The 21768-nt window shown below is 32.2% G+C and overlaps 2 protein-coding genes across 3 annotated transcripts in view; one reads left to right on the top strand and one right to left on the bottom strand.

The window, feature by feature from the left end:
• LOC117166834 (flotillin-2) overlaps positions 1-21768 on the bottom strand; it is a 342246-nt gene that overhangs the window by 11016 nt on the left and 309462 nt on the right. Inside the window, exon 2 of the mRNA XM_033351169.1 lies at positions 205-501. Within this exon, the coding sequence (XP_033207060.1) occupies positions 205-501 (297 nt within the window). The remainder of the gene's footprint in view (positions 1-204; positions 502-21768) is intronic.
• On the top strand, positions 5164-20964 carry LOC117166828 (glucose dehydrogenase [FAD, quinone]). 2 transcript variants are annotated; one of them, XM_033351160.1, is made up of 4 exons: positions 5164-5372; positions 13834-14087; positions 16740-16910; positions 17747-20964. In XM_033351160.1, exons 2-4 carry the CDS (start codon positions 13892-13894, stop codon positions 19270-19272), a joined length of 1893 nt encoding a protein of 630 aa, XP_033207051.1. In that variant the 5' UTR covers positions 5164-5372; positions 13834-13891; the 3' UTR covers positions 19273-20964. The 2 variants fall into 2 exon arrangements, with proteins under 2 accessions (XP_033207051.1, XP_033207050.1); XM_033351159.1 differs by having other exon boundaries at positions 13829-14087.

Below are 21768 nucleotides of genomic sequence, written 5' to 3'. Positions count from 1 at the left end.
ATGTAGGCACTTTATCTTAAACATGATATAACGAGAATAAGGTCAAAAATAAGATCTTATTGTACTGAATCTTGGAAAAAATACATACTCTTATCGATGATTGTTCTGCGTTTAGAAATTATTTTTCACTAAAAAAATACAGGTCCCAGGTGAAATCGCCATACTGGCTATTTTGATAGCTAGATTTTAACCAAGAATACAAACCAAGAATCGCTCGGAGATGACCCTCTAGGGTGGACAATATGGTACTCTTGATTTCGTGGACAGTTTTGCCCAAAAATTGTTCGCTGGCTGTTGATAAGAGCTCATCAGCTTTCATGATCTTGCATTGGGCCACCCCGGACACCGTGAGTGGTACTCCCTGTGCAGTTTCGACACTCTCGCAAATAGGATTCAGGGTCATCACTTCCAGAGACAGCCGCTGAACGTCCGTGACGAACCACCAGGTGAAGGCATACCCTCCAACGATCGTCCGCTTTTTCGTCGAACCGCAACATCCTCCTGAAATCATAATGAGAAGCATGATTCAATTTTTGCCTGCTTGCCATTTTCGTTTCTTTTACAAGCAATGACTATTTACGACTTAATGTTTCTACAAACCGTTTATTGAATTTTATTGGCAAGTAGATATTTTAAGTAGAATATTAGTATTTTTATTCTGTGGTCTGAGGAGACAATCAATTATAATTTATGACGGTAAATCAGTAGTTGTTGTTTATTAATGCGGGAAGATCTTGAATCATTTTTTAGCAGAGTTACCGGTTCGAAAGAAGGGGTACCAGAGTGGCTACGTGATGTGCAACAGGTATTCATTCGAATAGTAGGTCAAACTCCCGCAAGTATTAGTAGATGTAAGTACTTAACTTACGATTTCACTGCACTGAAGAATTAAAACCAGGGATGTGTTTAGAAAAAGTATTTAAAAAGACTATTCTTATCATTACAAAATATCTCTAGTTCGAAGAATGCCAATATTAAAAATTACCATTCAAAAAACTTTTTTACTGAATCGCTGTAATAATTTGATTATCATATACAGATTGTATTTCTCAATACAGAATTTGCGTACTACTTTATGAAATGGGCAAAAAATGTAGGGGAAAATATTCGAAATTGTTATAAACAAAAATAAAAAAATTTAGATTTTCATCCTCCCACTAACGGGCCAATTTATTTTCAATCAAACGTGGAATAATAACGTTTGTACGTCTAGTTTAGGTGGTACAAAATAGGTTTCTTCATATTAAAATTTTGTTGCTCATTTTCCCACAAACGGTTGGCCAACTCAGCAGCTACATATCTTTTTTACTTTTGCTTATTATACAATTAAAAGTTATAGTTCGCGCTTCAAGCGAAAAAATACTTCTTCTATACATAATTATCCCTTTTTTTATACCATTTTCGTGCTCTGGAACCTGGGGTATGGCATATTTAAAAATTTTTTCTTCAACTTTAATAAAATTCGCCAATAAAACTTTTGGGGACTCAATTCAACACATCCCGTGAGCATATTTTTATTTTATTTCTACTTTAAAAATTAAATTTAAAAAAATTGAGAACTTTGTCTTTTCTGAAAAATCGTCGAAATGCCGATGATGAAAATCCTCATCTTTTTATTTTAAACCCACTCTATTAACAATATTACTAAAGTCGGGGCCAAAAGTTAAGATCCCTCACTTCTTTTGGTTACAACTCGCTCAAAAAGTCTCTAAATTATTTAATGAAATGCAAGTGAAAGTTTAAAATCTTCTGAATTCAATGAAATTATCAATTTTATCTTAAAAAATCGTTGTCTTCTTTTTCAAACGTCGACCTTGCACCTATTATCAGAGAGCAGTCGACGTTAGAAAAAATCTTTAAAACTTCAGAGATAATTCTATAATTTACTTTTTACGGGGATTTATTTACAAACTCTTTATCTTCAGAACGAATACTTCGATACGAGTGCATCGCAATAATTAAAATTATAATCATAAAATCATTGTTATGCATGAAATATAATTTTGAATATTTCGGACTTCAATCAGTTTTAGCACGTGGACCGGCACAGCAAGACGAGTAGTAGAAAAAAGTAACTTTCTAAGTCAATAGTAACGTAGTCGGCTTGCTTCTTGAGTTGCTAGTTTCATAAAAAAGGTACTTTTTTCTAACAATTGTCCTGTTGTATTGGTACACGCGCCAACACCGATTAAAGTCAAAAATATGCAAAATGATATGTCTTGTGTGACAATGACTTTACCATAAATTTAAATATTTCATGAAGCTCACATAACAAAACTGCACATTTAGGACCATTAAACGGCTTCTTATCTTCAGTCGTTCGCAGGATAAAGTATTTGTATTTGTAAAGAAATCCCCTTAAAAAGTAAATATTGAATTTATTAGAACTTTGAAAAATGATTTGCATTAAAAAATGTTGAAAGAATATCTGAATTTTTCCGATTTTAACTAACTTCGCTTGCTTTTGGGCACAGATGACAGTCTATGCTTGAAAAAGAGGCCGAAAAGCTCTGTTTTTTGTTGATCATATTGTTGAATTCTAAAGTCTTAGCTTTCAGCTGATTTTTATTAAACAATGCAGACATTTTTTGAGCTATTTGCAATAAAAAGAAGTGAGAGGCCTCGACTTGTAGCCCCGACATTAGTACACAAAAAATTATGAAATAAAAATTTTTGAATTTTTTCTGAAATGGGTTTCTTATGTTAGCGAAAGTAGCAGGTAATGCTAATGAGTGTAAATAAGGATTTCACAGTAAAAGGTCTTAATATACTCAAACGGGTGACTTGTAAACATATATTATTTTCGCTAGATTCTATCTTGAATAATTGAGGCAATTTCATCAATTCTTATATAATGATTTTTCATATGAGAGACTTGTCTTTAAATTGTCATTCCTAACGACCGGTTTTACAAAGAACGGTGACGTTTTGTTCCGCAAACCTGAGTAGGTCGACCTATACCGTAAGACGCCTACTCCAGTGTCGTCAGTTACTATTCAAGGGTCTTTTATTTTACAGCCACAAGTCTAATATTTTCTGTCTTCCAATGCCAAAAATGTAAATAGTATAAATCGACGCCTCCATTCAATATGAGTCTATGTGCTGACAGCGCCCTGTAAGAGACCATTCCCTAAGATTATACACGACGGTGTCAACATATAGTCTAATATTTAATGGAGGTGTTGAAATATAAAAGAAAAATTACCGTCACCAAATATATAAATATAAATTCAGAGGAGAAAATAAAACCATGTTGCAACTAGTTTTCTCCATAAAGCGGCCCCCAACTTCAAATTCCGATTGCGGATAATAGAACTTGATAACCACTCTTACCTAAGGCCTTTGCACATCCGATTACGTGAATCGATTGTCCATGAAAATAAATTAAATTAGGAGAGAAATTTTTTCAACACGCCAATTCTACTGATGCGGGTTCGTTCCATTTAGAGAGGCACAAATAGGACGAATTATTTGTATTCAAAATACAGGATTATAAAAAAGAACTAAATTTCTGCACAAATAGCGGTATTTTTTGGAATATGGTTAAGACACTGCCTCTTTTAATAGTGTCAAATGTTTGGTTAAATGTTGTACTTTTTTACGAAGTGTCTTGTCGTTTCGAAATTCAGGATGATAATATTTTTTACAAGCTGGCTAGTCGGCCCGCATTTTGGGAACGAATAATTTATCCCCTTTTCCAGCTACCCCAATTTTTTGGAACTAATAGACAGCCATTTTTTTACTATCAGATATCTCATTTTTATTGATTTTTTTCGATGATAGATTTTCTATAATATTTCGAAATAGACTTTACATATTAAAGACAAAAGTTGCTACTCTTTCAACAATCTACAAAAAGTTCCGGTTCCATTATTCTATATTTTGTTCCTTTTTCCATCCTTTTTTAAAATTACTATTTTTACCTTCAAATTCTTTTAACCAGTGTGAGGTATTACTGTGGACGATTTCTGAATGACAAGAACAAGAGAAATATATTGCTTTAATCTTTTACCAATTTATCTTTGCAACACAGCAAGTCCCCGAAAAAATACGTTTTTATCCAAATTCAGATAAGATATATCTCGGGGATTTTCTGTGACATTGGTATCATTTTTTGCTTCTAATATTGTAATTTAAAACGTAATATGAAATACATGAATTTTACCATTCGATTTTAAGTATTTCGAATATTAAGATCCAAATGAGGCAAATTTTTTTTTACTCAAACAAATAATAATGAAACAATTAAAATGGAATTTTTAATTTTCAGAAAAACAAATTGCTATTTTCTAAATTTTAAATTATAAAAAAACTGAAAGTGAATTTCCAAAGCATGTTAAATAAAGCACCAGGATCAAAAATAGAAATTTAAATATCTTAATTTGTTACGAAAATAAAGTACTTAAAAAAATTTGGTCACCCGACCCTAAAAGTTTTCCAATATTATTATGAAATTTAAGCAGTCTATGTAGTAGATATTTTGAATTTATGGTTATTCTGATTAAGGTTTCGTTGGCCCCAGAGGGTTAACGACCCTTTGAATTCGTAAAAGGAATTCGAACACCGTTAAATCTTCCAATATATTATATTATATCATGACATTGTGTATATACACAAAAATCCGGCTATTCCTACCGAAATTTCGGTACAAATAGCCCCTTTTCCAGCTCCCCCTATTCATATCCAACAAATCCGGCTCTACGTTGATCAATCAGTATTAACTGTTAAAACCTATCATTTATACATCATATATTTATTATAATTTTTTGCTAACAATTCCATTGGATCGATTTTGATTAAACTGGATTTAGATTAAACACATTAAATCATAACAGAATTGGTTTTTAATCAAGTTCATTTATAGATCATAATCTTATCATCCTGGTTCAAAGAATTTTCATTTTTACTTTAAGCAATTCTTTATAGAACTTTTTTTAATTGGAAAGTTAGATGGTAGATTTTTTTTAGACTAGCCGAGGAAGTTTAGTGATTGAGAGTACGAGTATAATAAATAAATAAAAGTATGTTGGAGATAGATGATAGAAGAAAGGAAGATGGATGAAAGAAGAAAATAAGGAGGGGGATGTCGATGACCGTTATGTAGCTTGTTCATGGCGTTCTGAACTTGTACCTGGCCACATGGTCTCAGGGTCTGACAATCTCAATGGATCCAGCAGCGCATAGCTGTGCCTCAGCAGCAAGGTCATGGCCACTATGCCACTATAAAGTTTTTTTTCACGGAACCAAATTCTTTCAATATCAATTTTTTGTTAAAAACTGATAGAAGAGTGCTTTCAAAGACATTCTGCGTGCTTAAAAATTGAGTCTGTGAAGTGCTTCTCTACACTTCGAATGTGCAGTTCAACTGAAAGGTTTGTTTCATCTATAATTCTTTGAATTAAGTCTTGAATTGATTTTGTAGTTAGATTAATTATATTACTTTCTGTAATCAAACGAAACTGTTTTGCTTAATCTTGTTTAATTAAATAAAAATAACAAGCAAATATGAAATTGGACACGTTTATCTATTGTTAATCACATGTAAAATAAAATATGATACTTAGGCTTCTGTGAATATTTGAATCTAACTGCTTCAGTTTATTCTATGTACATATTCTGATTACACCCAGAGGAGAAAGTCTAATTTAAATTTGTTTAACAATTACCAAAAAAGTTACAATATTACGTTAAGAATTAAATAAAAATCATAAATTTTCTGGTAGTCATCACTTTACCAAAACAGTAATGGACATTCGAAATTCTCAGCAAGTCATTATATTGCACCAGAAAGAAACATCGAGATAGTATGACTCTTGAAGATTCTAGAATCACTGCTGCACATGCATGTTAGACAACAGACACACGACATTTTTCCTTCCGTTTGTTATTGGCACACTACTTCTGTCTACAGTTTGATATTAATCTTTTTTAAAAAAGTACTTTTAGGTAATTTATTGAGATTGAATTAATGCCAAAGAAATGTTATTTTAATATTAAGTCAGTATGAAAAGAGTGAAATATTTTTGTAAAATATCCTGAATGCAAAGCTTTTATGGGTATGCAATTTTGGAGATTAATCTTAATAACTCAGGCATACAAAATTTATGAACATCCCATAAGCAATCAAGTAGGTTAAAAAAATGAAATCGAGTTTTCCAACCTTCAACGACTGACAATAAAATACATTATCCACTTGGAATTTGTGTGACTTGGTCTACATAAAGGGATCGCGTAGCCATTTTCACTTGTAAGATTTCACTTTTAAATACCTGCAAATACTTCTTATCTTCGATATTTAAAACAGTCTTTTAGTAATATTATTATATTTAGCATTTCTGATATAAATTTTTAACATAATTGAAGGTAAAAGAACCATGCCCATTATGGGACCTTTTCTTCGGAATCTTCCTATATCTCGGGAACACTTTTGTCTCTCGGGACTATTCCTATTTTTCGAAATCATCCATATTCCTCGGGACCATCCCTATACCTCAAAACTTTACGTATCTCTGGGGAGCCCTCTCACTTGGAACCCCCTTTTCTGTATGAACTACCCTATCTACATGGATTACCCCTATCCCTCAAAACTCCTCCTCCCCCTATGGACAAACCCTCTTTTCGGAACCTCCCGAAGCCCCTGGACCTCCCCCTCCCTCTGCGCAACCACTATCTATCTGGGCCACCCATATTCCTTACTCGGAACCTCCTTACTCATCAAGAATAGCCTATCCATCGGGACTCGCCCTATCCTTCAGGATCCTTCTGGATCACTTCTATCCCTCGAATCATCACCTACCTCTGGGAACCAACCCTCTCAATCAGAACCTCCCCATTCGTTGAAACCACCCTTTCCACCTTTACCACCCCTATCTCTCGAAACTCCGCCTATCCCTGGGAACCAGCCCTTTCACTTGAAACTACACCTTCCGTAGGAAACACCCTATGTATCTGGATTACCTCACTTGGAACCTCCTTAAATATTGGAACCAACTTATACATCTTGCCTTGCCCTATCCTTCGGGATCCTGCTATCCTTCTGACAACTCATATTCCTCGAAACTCCACCTTATTCCTGGGAAACAGCCTTTTACTCGAAACCACACCTTCCGTAGGAAACATCCTATCTATCTGGATTACCCCTATCCCTCGAACGCAACCTATCCTTGGGGACCACAAGTTTCCCTTATCCTTGTTCCTGGGAAGCAACCCTTTTACTCCAAACCACACCTTCCGTAGGAAACATCCTATCTATCTAGATTATCCCTATCCCTACAAACGCAACCTATCCCTGGGGATCATCCGTTTCCCTCGGAATTTTCTTAATCCTCTGGACTGTTCTCTGTCTCAGGAAAACACCTATCCTTATAAACGACCAAACCTAGGGATAACCCCTCTTACTCGGAATCTCCCTATTCCTCTGGATCCGCACACCCTTGAGACAACGCCTATGTCTCTAAACGCCACCTAACCACTGGCAACCACCCCTTCCTCAGCACCCTTCCTATCCCTGGTGCCCCTATCGCCTCGCTCCTCTCCCTCGAGACCAACGAAATCGTCGCAACTCGCCTTATACTTTGCGACACACTATCTACTATCCACTTATCCTCGGGGCCAACCCTCTCTTATGCCTCTTATTAAGAGCTAATAAAAAATAATTAATCTAACCTTTACTCAGAGTAAGTAGTAAATTAAATTTAGGTTTACTATACATTATTATGTGTCATATCATTAAATTTGGTATATACTCTAAATTTTGTCAGGTTTTTTTAACCGTAAAATTTGAAATTGTTTGGTACCGAGGTGTACCGCAACATAGGATTCTAATATATGCAGGAATCGAGTGGCGGTCGCTTTCGAGAAGACGTCACGTTAAAAGCCAACTTTTTAGATTTTACGCTTGTCATGCATGAGAGTTGAGATAAAAACGAAGAAAAAGCGGCATGGTTCTTTAAATTTTACTTCACTGTACTATCAATGCAATGAACTTACAGTCTTTATTCTTTCTTTATAAAGAGATTATATTGGTATTTATTAAGTATTAATATACGCACATAACGTATTATTTTCCACGAACATTAGGAACTTTTATATGTACTTAGGGAGGCGGACAAACTTTATAATTTAAATATCCTGAATTTTCTTTAAACAGTTTTTCATTTTCCCAAACCAACATTTAAAGTTTTTTGTCTGTTGAATGACGTTTTTTTATCTGCTTAGCCTAAAACAAAATGGATATAATCTTTAGCTGTGAAAAAAATGTCTCTCTAGCTCAGCTGGGATTCGAAACCAGGTCTACAGATCGATAGTCTAGTGCTCTAACCCACTAAAGATGATAACATTTCTGGTTTAGAGTAAGTAGATTAAAAACCGGTAATTAAACAGTAGTCCGGTTATTGGATCAGCCTGATGAAAAATAATTAAAATTCATTTTTTTAGGCGGAGAAATATTCCCAGTTTCGCATAATGACTTTCTAGGGACCCTTTCCAGGTTAAAATAAAAGTGTCCAAAAAAATTGGATCTTATGAAAAGACCTTTCGCGGGGTCCAAAAATGGTTAATTTTGGCTTTAAAACATATTGAATATTATTAGGAAAAATGTTTTGGCGACAGAAAATATAATTTGAAATTTGAATTACTGCTCATTTGAACTTGCTTCCAGGGTATTTGAGCTGAATTTAAGCAAAATATACCGAGGTAAAATATGACGAGAACGGTGTGGTGTTTTCTATAGTTAGCAAACAGATTCTGCTGGAATCGGGAAGTGCGCGAAATTTCAAATAATGATGTTGTTGCCTGTGTATTTGAAGGCTAAGTTTACTTTCTCGACATGTGGTTATGCTGCCAACTGCTTAGTGCGAAAAATGACTGTTACTCGGATCGAGTCTAACCAATATTTAAATTTACATTTTATTGTTATTTAAAAATTATTTTATTTATATTATTCTGCATTAAAATTTAATAGCCAATTTATTAATTGTTATTCTTGCCAAATTTTGTATTTAATTCCAAATTAAAAAAAAAAAAGATCGAAATAGCTAGCTTTTCCAGTAGCCGAAAAAAACGATTTCACTATCCTTGTTTACAATATAACATAAAGAAACTCAATAATATTAAAAAATCAGAATTTGTCCCTTTTAATTTTTTAAATAAAAATTTACAAGTTTAAAATAAAATATTATTGATGGTTATATATATTTATATTTATGGCTCTTATACAAATTTCCTAACAAACCAACAAAATTCTCCGATTTTACCACGCTTTCCAGGTTATCTCTGACCTGCGGCTACCCTGAGTCATATATCTAAATTAGAAGAGAGAACGCCTAGTCTTTTTTCATGTACTAAAAAAAATATTTCATTAGTCATATGTCTCGTTTGCACAGCAAAAAATAAGGTACACCTAAGTTTGGTTTAGGACAATATCAATATTATTAATTTAAACTTTTTAAACACCCATGTAATTTCGGAATGGTTTTTTAAAGCAGGTTACTATCCCGAGTTGAAATATAAGTCCTCTTTTTATTCTCTTAAATTCTCTAGCCTCTGAGACTTTACGAGGTTCTGATGAGGATTAATTCAATACAATGTAAGTACTCTTTAACTACTCAAAATATGCACAAATTTCCATTTTTGCATGTTTGGAGGTCTTAAAAAGGACTTAATGAAATACTGATTAGATTCTCGTAGATCCTCCCCCAGGTCCGAATTGTTCTTCGGTTCACGGTCGGGTCAACCGTCAGGCGGTCGGCCCAACATTGTGCGCCACTGGTTGGGCCAACCAGATAATTGATAACTTTTGACTTGTCCACGTCGCGTCGGCCCGACATTTGTCCCCATATATGGGCCATCTATTAAGATGATGCCGGCCCAACTTTCGACAAAAATAATTTTTTAAAATATTATATAATTTTCATTTTCCATGATTATTAAATACGTGATTCGCACAAACGGTTACTTAAACATGTAATCGCACGCTTTAACGATTTAAAAAATCGCCGTCAAACCGTTGAATGGTTTGACGCTGCCGGTGCTGCTCAATAACAGAAAGGTGGTTGAAATCTCCTAATTTTTATAGAGTAACATTATGTACAAATGTTTCAATATTATATAATAAAAAAATAAAAAAATTTATAAGCAAATTATTTGTTGAAAGAATGTTTTTGTTTGAGATTATTAGTGTTGAAATTACAACAAATTTAATAAACAAATGCATTAGTCAGGAATTTTTCTACAGAAATTTTTTTATGTCGATTTTTTTTAATCAGGAAATTTATGATAATTTTAGCAAAATTGATAATTTGTTGATTAGTTTTATGACTTTTTTAAAAACATATTTAATAAACAAATACATTATTCGGGCATTTATCGGCATTAAAATTCCTTTTTTCAATGCCAGTCCTTTCAATTGGGAACTTCATGATAATTTAAGACACATTTATAATTAGATGAAAAATTTAATGATTCTTTAAAACAAATCTAATGAAAAAATGCATTAATCAGGCATTTGTTGACATAAAAATTCGAAGTAAACTTTTTTAATTGGTAACTTCATGATAATTTCAGAAAAATTAATATTTTCTTCTTCAGTTTTATAATATTTTTTAAACAAATTTAATCAAGAAATGCATTATTGGGGCATTTGTCAACGGAAATAAGTTTTTTGTTGGTTTCAGACTTTTTCACTTGGATCTTAATAATAAATTCAGCAACATTTATGAATAGTTCATAAATTTTATAATTTTCTAAAAAAATGTAACAAACAAACGCATTATGCGGGCATCTGTGGACGGAAAAATTAGTGTTTTTTTATGTCAGTCTTTTTAATTGGGAACTTCATGATAATTTCGGTAAAATTCATAAGTAGTTAATACATTCTATGATCTTTTAAACAAATTTAATAAGCATATGCATTGCTTGAGTATTTGACAACGAAAAAGTGGTCGAAAATGTTGGAAAAGTCGAAAAATGCCGCATTAATGCATTTCGTTATTAAATTAATTTATAATATCAAAAATAATAATTTCACGAAGAAATTTCTTCGTTATTATATTGTTCTTGTTTGTTATATAATATTGGAGCATCTCCAACTAATGTTACTCTATGAAACTTAGAGAATTTTAACACAGAAAAAATTACTATTTAGTCCATGATATTTATTTATTTATACAAAATTGAAAGCCTGATTTAAAATATACAAAAATATGACTATAATTCTAATTTGAAATTGTACAAGTTATTCACTTAAAAAATATTATCAGATAGGAAATTTAAAATACTTGAATTTCATGTCGAAATCTTTAATTATGATATTGTGTCACAAATTATAAAAGCTTTTTCATTTTTGTAGATTTGAAATTCAAGTTTATGATTTAAAAATATCCATTTAACAAATATTTACCTTCAAACGTTCCTATTACTTAAGAATTTTAAATGGTTCATTTTGAATTTTCATAAATTTCTACGAGTAACACAGCAATTCGACCTCTCAATGGCCGAAAGCAGATCTATCGAAATGAAGTAGGTTATGTTCAACCAATGTTCCGTGTGAAAACTCTTGACCACAGTCGGGCCGACTGCACTTCCACGGTCTTGTTGTAACAATTAATCAAAGTTTATCTGACCGTCTGCTTATACTCGGGTCAAGGTTTGACCGACCGTCGACTTTTATGTTAAAAATTATACTCTTTTGCAGGAAATTCTTCTTTTTGGCTTGAAAATTCAACACTTTTGTAGAAAATGAAACTGTTTGGTTTAAACTTTATAGTGTATATTTTATAAGTCAAAAATAACAGTATTTGGTAGAAAATTGATGTATTTTTTTAAAAATTCGTCTTTTGGGTAGCAAAGTATTATTTTTTGTTTCTTACAATTCACAATTACATGGCGAATTTTAATTATGTTACAATTATTGTTTGTTGTAAAGAAACATGAATTATTATTAAATAATTATTAAGCAATGATTTATTAATGATTAATTAATTATTAATTGATTATTAATTTTTTATTAATTATTATATAATTAATTTTTGGCTATGTAGGCAGAAATCTACTTGCTTCAAACTATTTTTTCTGGTAATTTATAGACCAAAAATTAATTTTATTGTATAATAAATAGCAATATATCACTTTCAAATATTTTCGTTTGATTCAAAATCAATAAAAATGATTTAAATGTCTTCATGCCTTATATATTATTGTTGCAACATATTGCAAATACATGTATGTTTGTATTTATATGAATAAAGATAATGCAAGGGATGTTAGATTTTCTGTCAACCAAAAAGAACTCGAATAAATATTCTCTTATTATAATATGCAGTAAATGATGATGAATAGTCACATTAATATTTTATAAATAGTAATAATTTTTAATATTTAAAAGTAGCTATTCATTAATACTTTAGTTAATTTTCAATATGATTTTCAATAATTCTACATTTGAATCCTCTAAATAGAATTTAAAATTATCGCAAAGTTTTTAGAGTATTAAATTCGGCTTTAAAACTTTGTAGAGATTATTAGAGGTGTAAATGAGAACTTTGAAAATACTGCAAAAATTTTGAAAAGACTCAAAGAGAATTAAAATTGTACTAAATAAGACCTAAGAGAATCAAACAAGGATGACGAGTACTAAGGAGATCCAAAAAAGAATTTATTCAGCCCATTTCGACTCGGGATATGTGAGAAAATTTCTATTTTCATTTTGAGACAGAGGAATTTTGGTAGACATGTAACGAACAAAACAGACATCGCAGACCATAATGGTAACGTAAAATTACTTAATCGCAGAAAGTTTCACATTTCAATTGCCATTCATGTCTCGTATGCATTACGGTTTCCTGACCACGTGGAGCGTTCCTAAGCTTTGCTTTACAACCAATGTACTTACGTGCCAGTGTATCATATATTTTATTAATTTTAAATAGATATTTAATTTCAACCTTATGATTGAACCTTTGAAGATATTAAATGCTTTGTTTTTCTTTTTTGACAAAATCGCAGAAGGAAGGATAATAAAATGTATATAATTAGCATTCAATATTAATTAGCATTAAATATTCCATATTTTTTCAAGAAAAAGGACGAATTCCCATACCATTCGTTTTGTGCATCATGCAGCTCTTTGGAAGCATTGACTTAACTATAATTTGGGTGAAAGTCCATTTTTAAAATTTCCTTAAATATATATTGAAAGCTCTCAAATGAGAAAATCGAAAATTAAAAAATTTTTCCATAACTAGTAGGGAAAAATTCGTTCAAATATTTCCACCACAAACGACCTCGTAGAGAACGAATGAGGATCAAAGCCTAGAATATACTATGTAGAAGAAAGCTTCTTCACCTTCTTGCCCCTCTCCCTTATTTCTTTACAAAGAGCATGACACCCAAGAAAATCATTTAAATCGAACCAGTCGAAGAGTCAACTTGACCCACGTCAATTTCAATTTTACTTTCGGTGGTTTGTATTGATCTGTTAACTTTGACCAGATCCCTGGGATGTGAGTGTCAATATGTAAGTTTCCAAAAACCAAGAGTTACATAATCTAATTCTTATTTTTATGTGAAATATAATCTCTATGGTGATTTTGGGAAATCAGATTTATAATCTAACTTCTTTTACAGTTAATTTAATTTAATCACGAGTTAATAGGGTTCTCTTAACATTTTCTCTTAACAATTTTCATTAATTTATATTGAACTACATATTTTATTTATTTCTTCTAAATGTTAATTATTTTACATTTTAAATTAAAAATTTCGAATAAAAGTTTTGACTGGATTTTTCAGTATTTTTTTGGATTGACAAAGAATTTTTATTTCTTTCAAGGAAAGGTGATATTTCATCTACAGAGGAAATTGAAAATTAACAATTAGATAAAGAGGCATTGCTATGGGAATTGAAGACATTTTTACCGGTATCGTTAGTTCTGCGACTGGAGGATTGCCATGGTTCTTTCCTACATTAGCAGCTGCCATCGTCTACTTTCAATATGAAATCATGGATCCGGAATCACGACCAATCGACGTTCCTTCCGAATTATTATTGCCTTCGTACGATTTTATCGTTGTGGGGGCTGGCTCAGCAGGTATTTCATATTAAATACACCATTTTTGTATAAAATAAAACAAAAACAAATTCTATATTTGCAGTTGTCAATTATTTAAAATATTTCATTCATTTGTATTTATTTTTCACTGTTTAACTTTTAAAAATGGCTGTGTCTATTTAGCCCGAAAAATTAAGGGAGTTGGAAAAGGGGATGTTCGTCCCGAAACGACTAGCCAAGCTAATGAAAAATATTTGACTACTCGTCCAGAGTTTCGGGACGACGAGGCACTTCTTTAAAAAATATTGTTGCAGTGCAATAAAATAATAACAGTAATTGTTTTTTATATTATTACATGAGAAGTTATTTGAAAAGAATAAGAAAAGGTTTGGTTTAGATTGCAGAATAGGGGCATCACCCCTATTATGGCTGGAAAAAAATTTTCGGCAACAAACTATTAGAATCTTTAAAGGAACGATAAATAAAGAGATTTGACAAGAGGAAAGTTTAAAATTATTGTTACGCTTCTTGCGACCATGTCTGAAATACGTACGGTCGTTTAAAAGTACTTCAAGGGTGAGTTAAATATGATCATTCCGATATCGTGACATAACCATATTTGAGACATCATAGTAACACAAGTAACAATAATTTTTAAGTTTTGCCCAGTAAAATCGCTTCATTTATCGTTCAATTAATTTTCCTAATAGTTTTTTGTCGAAATTTTTTTCCAGCCAACACAGAGGTGACGCACTTGTTCTGCAATTGCACCAAGGTTTGAAAACCATTGCCCTTTTGCAATCTTTAAAACCCATTCTATTCAAGGTATACGTATATTTAGCTAAAATTTAAAATATTATTGCAACAAATTTATATTAAAAAATACACCTTATATTTTTAAAGCCTCAAACAAGAACATATAATTTAAATACACCTCAATCCCGTTAAAATTCGGAAGTTATTTTTTGCCCTTTTATTCGGAAGCATTCAAACCTACCCGTGTAGATATTTCTCCATTTTTCCCTATTTGAAGTTAAGGTCTGATGCGCTCCCTGTCAGAATATCTAGTCTAGCAAAAACTGGTTGGGGCCCCTATCAGAATATCTAGTCTAGAAAAAACGGATGGATGCCCTGTCAGGTTCTAGTGATGAATTCCATGCTTTGTATAGGTATGGAAAATATATCTGTAACTAATTGGATCCCGACCAGAGAATTCCTAAAATATTATATTGCCTAAATTATTAATATTGAGATTTTTGAAGGTTTCGGTATGCAGAAATAATGTTTTTATGAGTAATTAAACTCGCTATTCTCGAAAACTTGATTTAGGGCACTAATGAATATTTTCTTCGAGGAGGTTAAAGAGGTTATGTCAAGTAAAGCTGGCCAGTACCTTACCAGAGCAGTATTGGCCCAGTACTATGTCGACAGTGTAAATATTAAACAAATTTTAATAGGTTTAAAAATATAGTTTGCGTGTTATATAATGTTAAAAAATTTTTAATTAAACTGTCGCGAAATTAAATTTTTTCCTTTTTTCAATAGAAAAAAGTTTTAAGCTCCATCTTTATGAAAAATTGTATATTTTCAGAAAAAATTATATTTGATCTCATTTTTGAACGTTGTAAAATGGTGCAAAACATCTAAAAACTAAATTTTACACGAAAGTTAAAAAAATTATGTCATTAAAAAATTGTGAAAGTTCACGATCAAATTTCTAAGTTTCGCCGATAAAAATTTTAAATGTTTATAAAAAATTACATTTCCTGTAATTGTAAAAAGGTTTAAAATATTCTACAATGAGAAAAACCAATACAGTACATAAATAAAAATTGCAATCGATTAAAGTTATCTATTTTAAAATGATTTTATTGATATTCCTCTTAACAGTTTCTATATTTTCCATTTAGATATTGTCGCATAGTAATGAATATTTAATCAGAAATAGAGATTCTGAAATTTAGTGTTTTAACTTTCTTGAACTGTTAGTTATGAGGTTGTATTTTTCATCGATAGATTTAGGTATATATCTAGGTGTTCTATACCTCGTAGCGTTAGAAATTTTATTTGTAATATAATGTTTAAAACTCTAATAAACGTATTGAGGATAAACAAGCACCATTAACAGTTAAAATCAAAATACTCGCAATCAATTACTATTTATTTTTTAAATACCTTTTTTGTCATTTCGTTAGAGTATAGCAGTAGTGGGTGATAAATTATTCCAAATTTCTAATTTAATTTTCAATTTTTTAAATTATAAATGATATTCGGTCGATATACAGTCGTATGATGATGAATAAATAAATTTACTGGCTGCCAGTAGCGTGACAGTATCCTGTAGACGTAGGAGTCCCGCAGGGGCCCTTTTCTTTAATTGGGTTGTAGACAGTCTGACCCCACTAGATCCCTGCTAGAAAATCTAGTAGGGCCCATGGTCTCAACCTTATGTTCTAGATGGAGCTCCGACTAGTTTCTCCCACTAGAGCCCAATTAGAGATAGGGAAAAATAATCGGGGTCCCACTAGAGCCCTTTCAAAATTTCTGCACGGGTATATATATTCAAAATTAAATATTTTCAAAAAAATTTCTCACCGATTTAAGATTTTATTTTGACGTTGTAAGTGAGGATCAGAATTTCTTTTATATAAATTTATCTGATAAGCATGATAAAAAATGGGTCTTTTTTAGGTGCTGTGGTGGCAAGTCGCCTTTCCGAAGTGGAAAAGTGGAACGTCTTGCTTTTGGAAGCCGGTGGAGATGAAACGGAAATTTCTGATGTGCCTCTTCTCGCAGGATATTTACAACTCAGTCAACTCGACTGGATGTATAAAACTGAACCCCAAGGAGATGCTTGTTTAGGTACACATTCCTATTGCCTATATGAATTTTATAATATCTGCCCGCTGTCCTCGACTACTGTTTGTCCTCACATTTCGTGGTCGGCTTAATTTAAAAAAACTCACTTGCAAATAGTACAAGACTGTTGAATTCTATACTTTGGAAGAGAATGCATAATTTGTTTTGATTAAAACTTAAAACATAGCTTAATTTAAGGCTCTATCGGCCTTAAGAAATGCATTCTTATTACGTTACTTGGGATTCAAGCTCAATTTGCAAATCAAAATTTGAATTTTTTGGTGTCTTAGTAACATTTTAGATTAAAATAAAAACGATGGATTCTATAAAAAAACGGTTGAAGGCAATTTTGTAAGTCTTGCTAAAATGCAAAATTTGCTTTCTTGAATTATTTTCGAATCTCAAGTGCCGCTTCGCTCAAAATTTGATTTTTCGATTATTGATTAGTTTTTTATGTGTAAAGCAGCAATCGCTGGTAAAAGAAGGATGCTTAACGTATTTGACCGTTGTTTTTGGGCATGAAAAAGCACAATCCAATTTGATAATTCTTTCGAAAGTTATCGAGTCCATAAATCACTACATACTGCATATTACTACTGCAGGCAGATAGACACCCGCGTAAACCCCTTTTTTTCTCACTGAGAAGATCTCAAATCGTAGAGATTTGATGAAAACCGAAAAAGTCAAAATTTGTAAAAATAGAAAATATTTCTTAATTAGTTCTGACCCCACAAAATGTTATAAATACGTTGTAATATCTGCAATTATTCGAGATATGAATTCTTTCAAAACGAGTGAATGATAATTTATATTTCAATCACTAAATTTTATTTTCACAGCAATGGAAAAAGGTCGTTGCAATTGGCCTCGAGGAAAGGTGATAGGAGGCAGCAGTGTTCTAAACTATATGCTTTATTTACGAGGAAACAAGAAAGATTATGACCTCTGGGAAGAACAAGGCAACCCAGGTTGGGGTTCAAAGGAAGCACTTTACTACTTCAAAAAATCAGAAGATAATCAAAATCCATATTTAGCTAAAACTCCATACCACTCATCAGGAGGTTACTTAACAATTCAAGAAGCACCATGGCACACTCCTCTTGCAGCAGCTTTCATCGAGGCTGGCCGAGACATGGGCTACGACAATCGAGACATCAATGGTGAACATCAATCTGGTTTCATGATAGCTCAAGGAACGATCAGAAGAGGAAGTCGTTGTTCAACAGCTAAAGCCTTCCTCAGACCTGCTAGGCTTCGCAAGAACTTCCACCTTGCCATGAACTCCCAAGTCACAAAGGTCTTGATAGACCCTGTTAGTAAACGAGCCTATGGTGTAGAATTTTTCAGGGAAGGAAAACTTTACAGAATTCGTGCCAAAAAGGAAGTAATCCTATCAGGAGGTGCTATTAACTCTCCCCAACTGCTGATGCTCTCTGGAATTGGACCTCAAGAAGATCTTGTAAAACATGGAATTCCAGTGATACAAAATCTTCGAGTTGGCCATAATCTTCAAGATCATATTGGACTAGGTGGTCTAACTTTTATGGTTAACCAAGAAGTTTCGATGGTAGAGAATAGACTTCACAATGTTCAAGCCGTTTTACAATATGCCATTTTTGGAACCGGACCTCTGACTGTTTTAGGAGGTGTAGAAGGCCTGGGTTTTGTCAACACCAAGTATGCAAATGTCTCTAATGATTTTCCAGATATAGAACTCCACTTCATATCTGGTTCAACTAATTCAGATGGAGGAAGACAGATTAGGAAGGTCCATGGACTAACAAGGCAGTTTTATGATGCTGTTTTTGGAAAGATTAGCAATAAGGATTCTTGGAGTGTCATACCGATGCTCCTGAGACCAAAGAGTAAAGGAGTAATCAAATTGAGGAGCAAGAATCCCTATGATCATCCGATGATTTATCCAAACTATTTTAAAGAACCGGAAGACATGGCGGTGTTAGTGGAAGGTGTGAAAATTGTAGTCGCACTTAGTAGGACTGCTTCTTTTAAGAAATTTGGAAGTGAACTGAATCCTGCACCATTTCCTGGATGTAAACACATCCCTTTGTATACTGATCCTTACTGGGAATGTATGATCAGGTACTATTCAGCAACAATTTATCATCCAGTGGGAACATGTAAAATGGGACCTTATTGGGACCCTGAAGCTGTGGTTGATCCACAACTTAAGGTTTATGGCGTGACTGGCTTGCGAGTTATTGATGCCTCTATCATGCCGAACCAGATCAGTGGTAATACGAATGCTCCTACAATTATGGTAGGTGAAAAGGGGGCAGATATGGTCAAACAATTCTGGTTACAGAAGAGGACTAACAGGGCTGGGATTTGGAGAGATAGGTATTGAATCAGTCACCAAGCTATTTTAGATTTGATGGTATTTATTTATCTTTGCCTTGAGATTATTATCAAAAGAACCTGAGTCAGATTCATTAATTTGATTTCACAACTTGATTTATCTAATCGATTTTCAAAGTTCAATGGACTGATAAGTTATGTTACGTTTTTCTTAGAAACGTATCGTGTCTTCGTAGATAATTTTTTTTTAACTTTTCTGCATCGTGTTTTTGAAACTAAACAATTACAAAGAGGGAAATCATCGTCTAGTGACTGGTTCGAGTAGTTTGTAAAGACAATCATAACAACAGCATTAGGCCATTTTTAGACTATTAACACCAGATTACGAAAGTTTCAAGAAGAAAATCATGAGGGTCATTTAAGTATTATGTAAAACATTTGTTCACACAAGGGCGGGGGCAGGGGAGAAAAAATTCGCGGAAAATTACTTTACGTAATACTTGAATGGTACCATGGTGGAAATTTCCAGGCTGAGCCTTTTCAGAGCTCACGTATAATTTCATGCCATTTTTTGTGATAAAATTATCCTTAACGAACCGAACCATTAATTCTCCATTCTGAAGAGAAGGGTTCAGTCTGCAAATAAAATTTGTGCTCTCAATTTTTTCAAATTATTAACATGTTATGTTAGCTTTCATGAATGTTTGATATCAATCTGATTTTATATTTATTTTAGTGTATACCTACATGTGGGTGCACTCTAAGACGTCGAATCTCTTGGCGACAAAATAAGTTGTGCTTTTTAGCGAAAATTAGGCAAAACATACCATATCCATCTGCTATTCTTTTATGATGGTTTGCATGGTTCGGGTAGAAAATTTAAAAAATCTAATTTTCAGAAAAGAAATTCTCGTGGACACAAAAATGGTTTCGTCTGCCTAAAACTTACAAAATATCTTCTTAAAAAAAACGCGTTTTCCTTAAAATCTACTTTTCAGGTTTTTAAAGTAAAGTCAATTTAATAGAAACCCCCATTTTTTTATTTCGTCCAACATTTTAAAATAATGTGTACGTATAAAGAAGTGATGGTATAAGTTTTATGCGGGGAAACCCATTTTTTGTGGCCACGTGAGCTTTTTTAAAAAAATTGAATTTCTGAATATTTCTTGAGAAAGATATAAGATATTATGAAAGAATACGTCTGTTTTTTAGAAGTTCTTAAAATGAGCATAATTTTTTATTAAAATTCTGTCGTATCTATCGTCCGAGAGAAAATGTCTTCGATATAGAAGTAAAAATTAAACAATAAAAATAAATAATAATAAAGGCGCGAGGTCCTTAGATATCTATGAACATCAAAATTAGTTTGTAATGTATGGAAGAAAAATGAGTGAAAACACGTAGTTTTTAAGAAAATGTAGAGATATTATCGAATTTTTGGATATCTTGTTTCAAGGTAACGTTTGATGAAGTGAAAAATATTTGTATTACTCTACGAAACATTAAACTTCAGATATATTAAAGTTTCCCACTCTTATGTTAGTGTAATTGTCATCAATTTCTGTAATCCTTCGAATTCCTAATCTTCCTTAAGAAAAATTAATGTAACTTTTTTATTGTAAATATGCATGAATGTGAGATAAAGCCTACATTAGGTTTCTTGTGCAAATTGTATATAATTAAACACTGAAATGTATGTAAATAGCGAAAATGTTATTCAATGAAATATTTTAAGTATGTAAACCAACTTGTGAATAAATATGTTTAATACTACCTTCGAATTTCGAAACTTATACAGTTTATTTGTTTAAAACAAAATAAAGTCGTTAAAAATAATAATCATAAGAAGTACCATTAACAATAGATTTATTAAGCGACAAAACAAAAAAGCTAATCGTTTCAATGATCCAGTTTGCAATAAAAACGACGAAATTAAAATGATCGTAATGATCGACAAGAGCGAGACACTTTATAATTTATATCATGAAGTGGCACGTGCGTATACGAATTATTGAAAATATAAAGGGCTAAATTAAATTCTAAACATTTAAAATAATATTCTATGATCTACAAATAAACTTATTTAATGGCATAATAAATCATGGGGATCACATTTTACAATGGCTTTGCGATCGTAACCTACGATAGGGAGCTGTTTTCTAAAATGTTATTCTGAATACCGAGATTTATTAAATTTAAAGCTGGAAAATAATTACTAAAATGATGAAAAAGTTATTAATAACGTTAATAATAGTCCAGGTGTTCATAATACATCTTACTCGAAAAATTTGTATCCATAACAGGAATTTAAGACACCCTGATGGGTTTTCAACAAAAAAAAACCTCTCGATTGGAACAAACTTCTCTGTCGAGATACAAAAAATAGTATAAGTCGATGGTCATAATATTAAAAATTTTAGTTTAAATTGTTTAAAAAATGTTCAATGTTGGATATTTTTACATTATTTTGAGGTTAGAATTATTGAAAGGTTATTTTGAATATAATTATGAAGTAACTATTGCAGTCAATTCTGATATTTACAAA

The sequence above is a fragment of the Belonocnema kinseyi genome, chromosome 2, assembly GCF_010883055.1.
Source record: "Belonocnema kinseyi isolate 2016_QV_RU_SX_M_011 chromosome 2, B_treatae_v1, whole genome shotgun sequence".
Classification (NCBI taxonomy): Eukaryota; Metazoa; Arthropoda; class Insecta; order Hymenoptera; family Cynipidae; genus Belonocnema; species Belonocnema kinseyi.
This window is presented reverse-complemented; position numbering and strand designations above follow the sequence as displayed.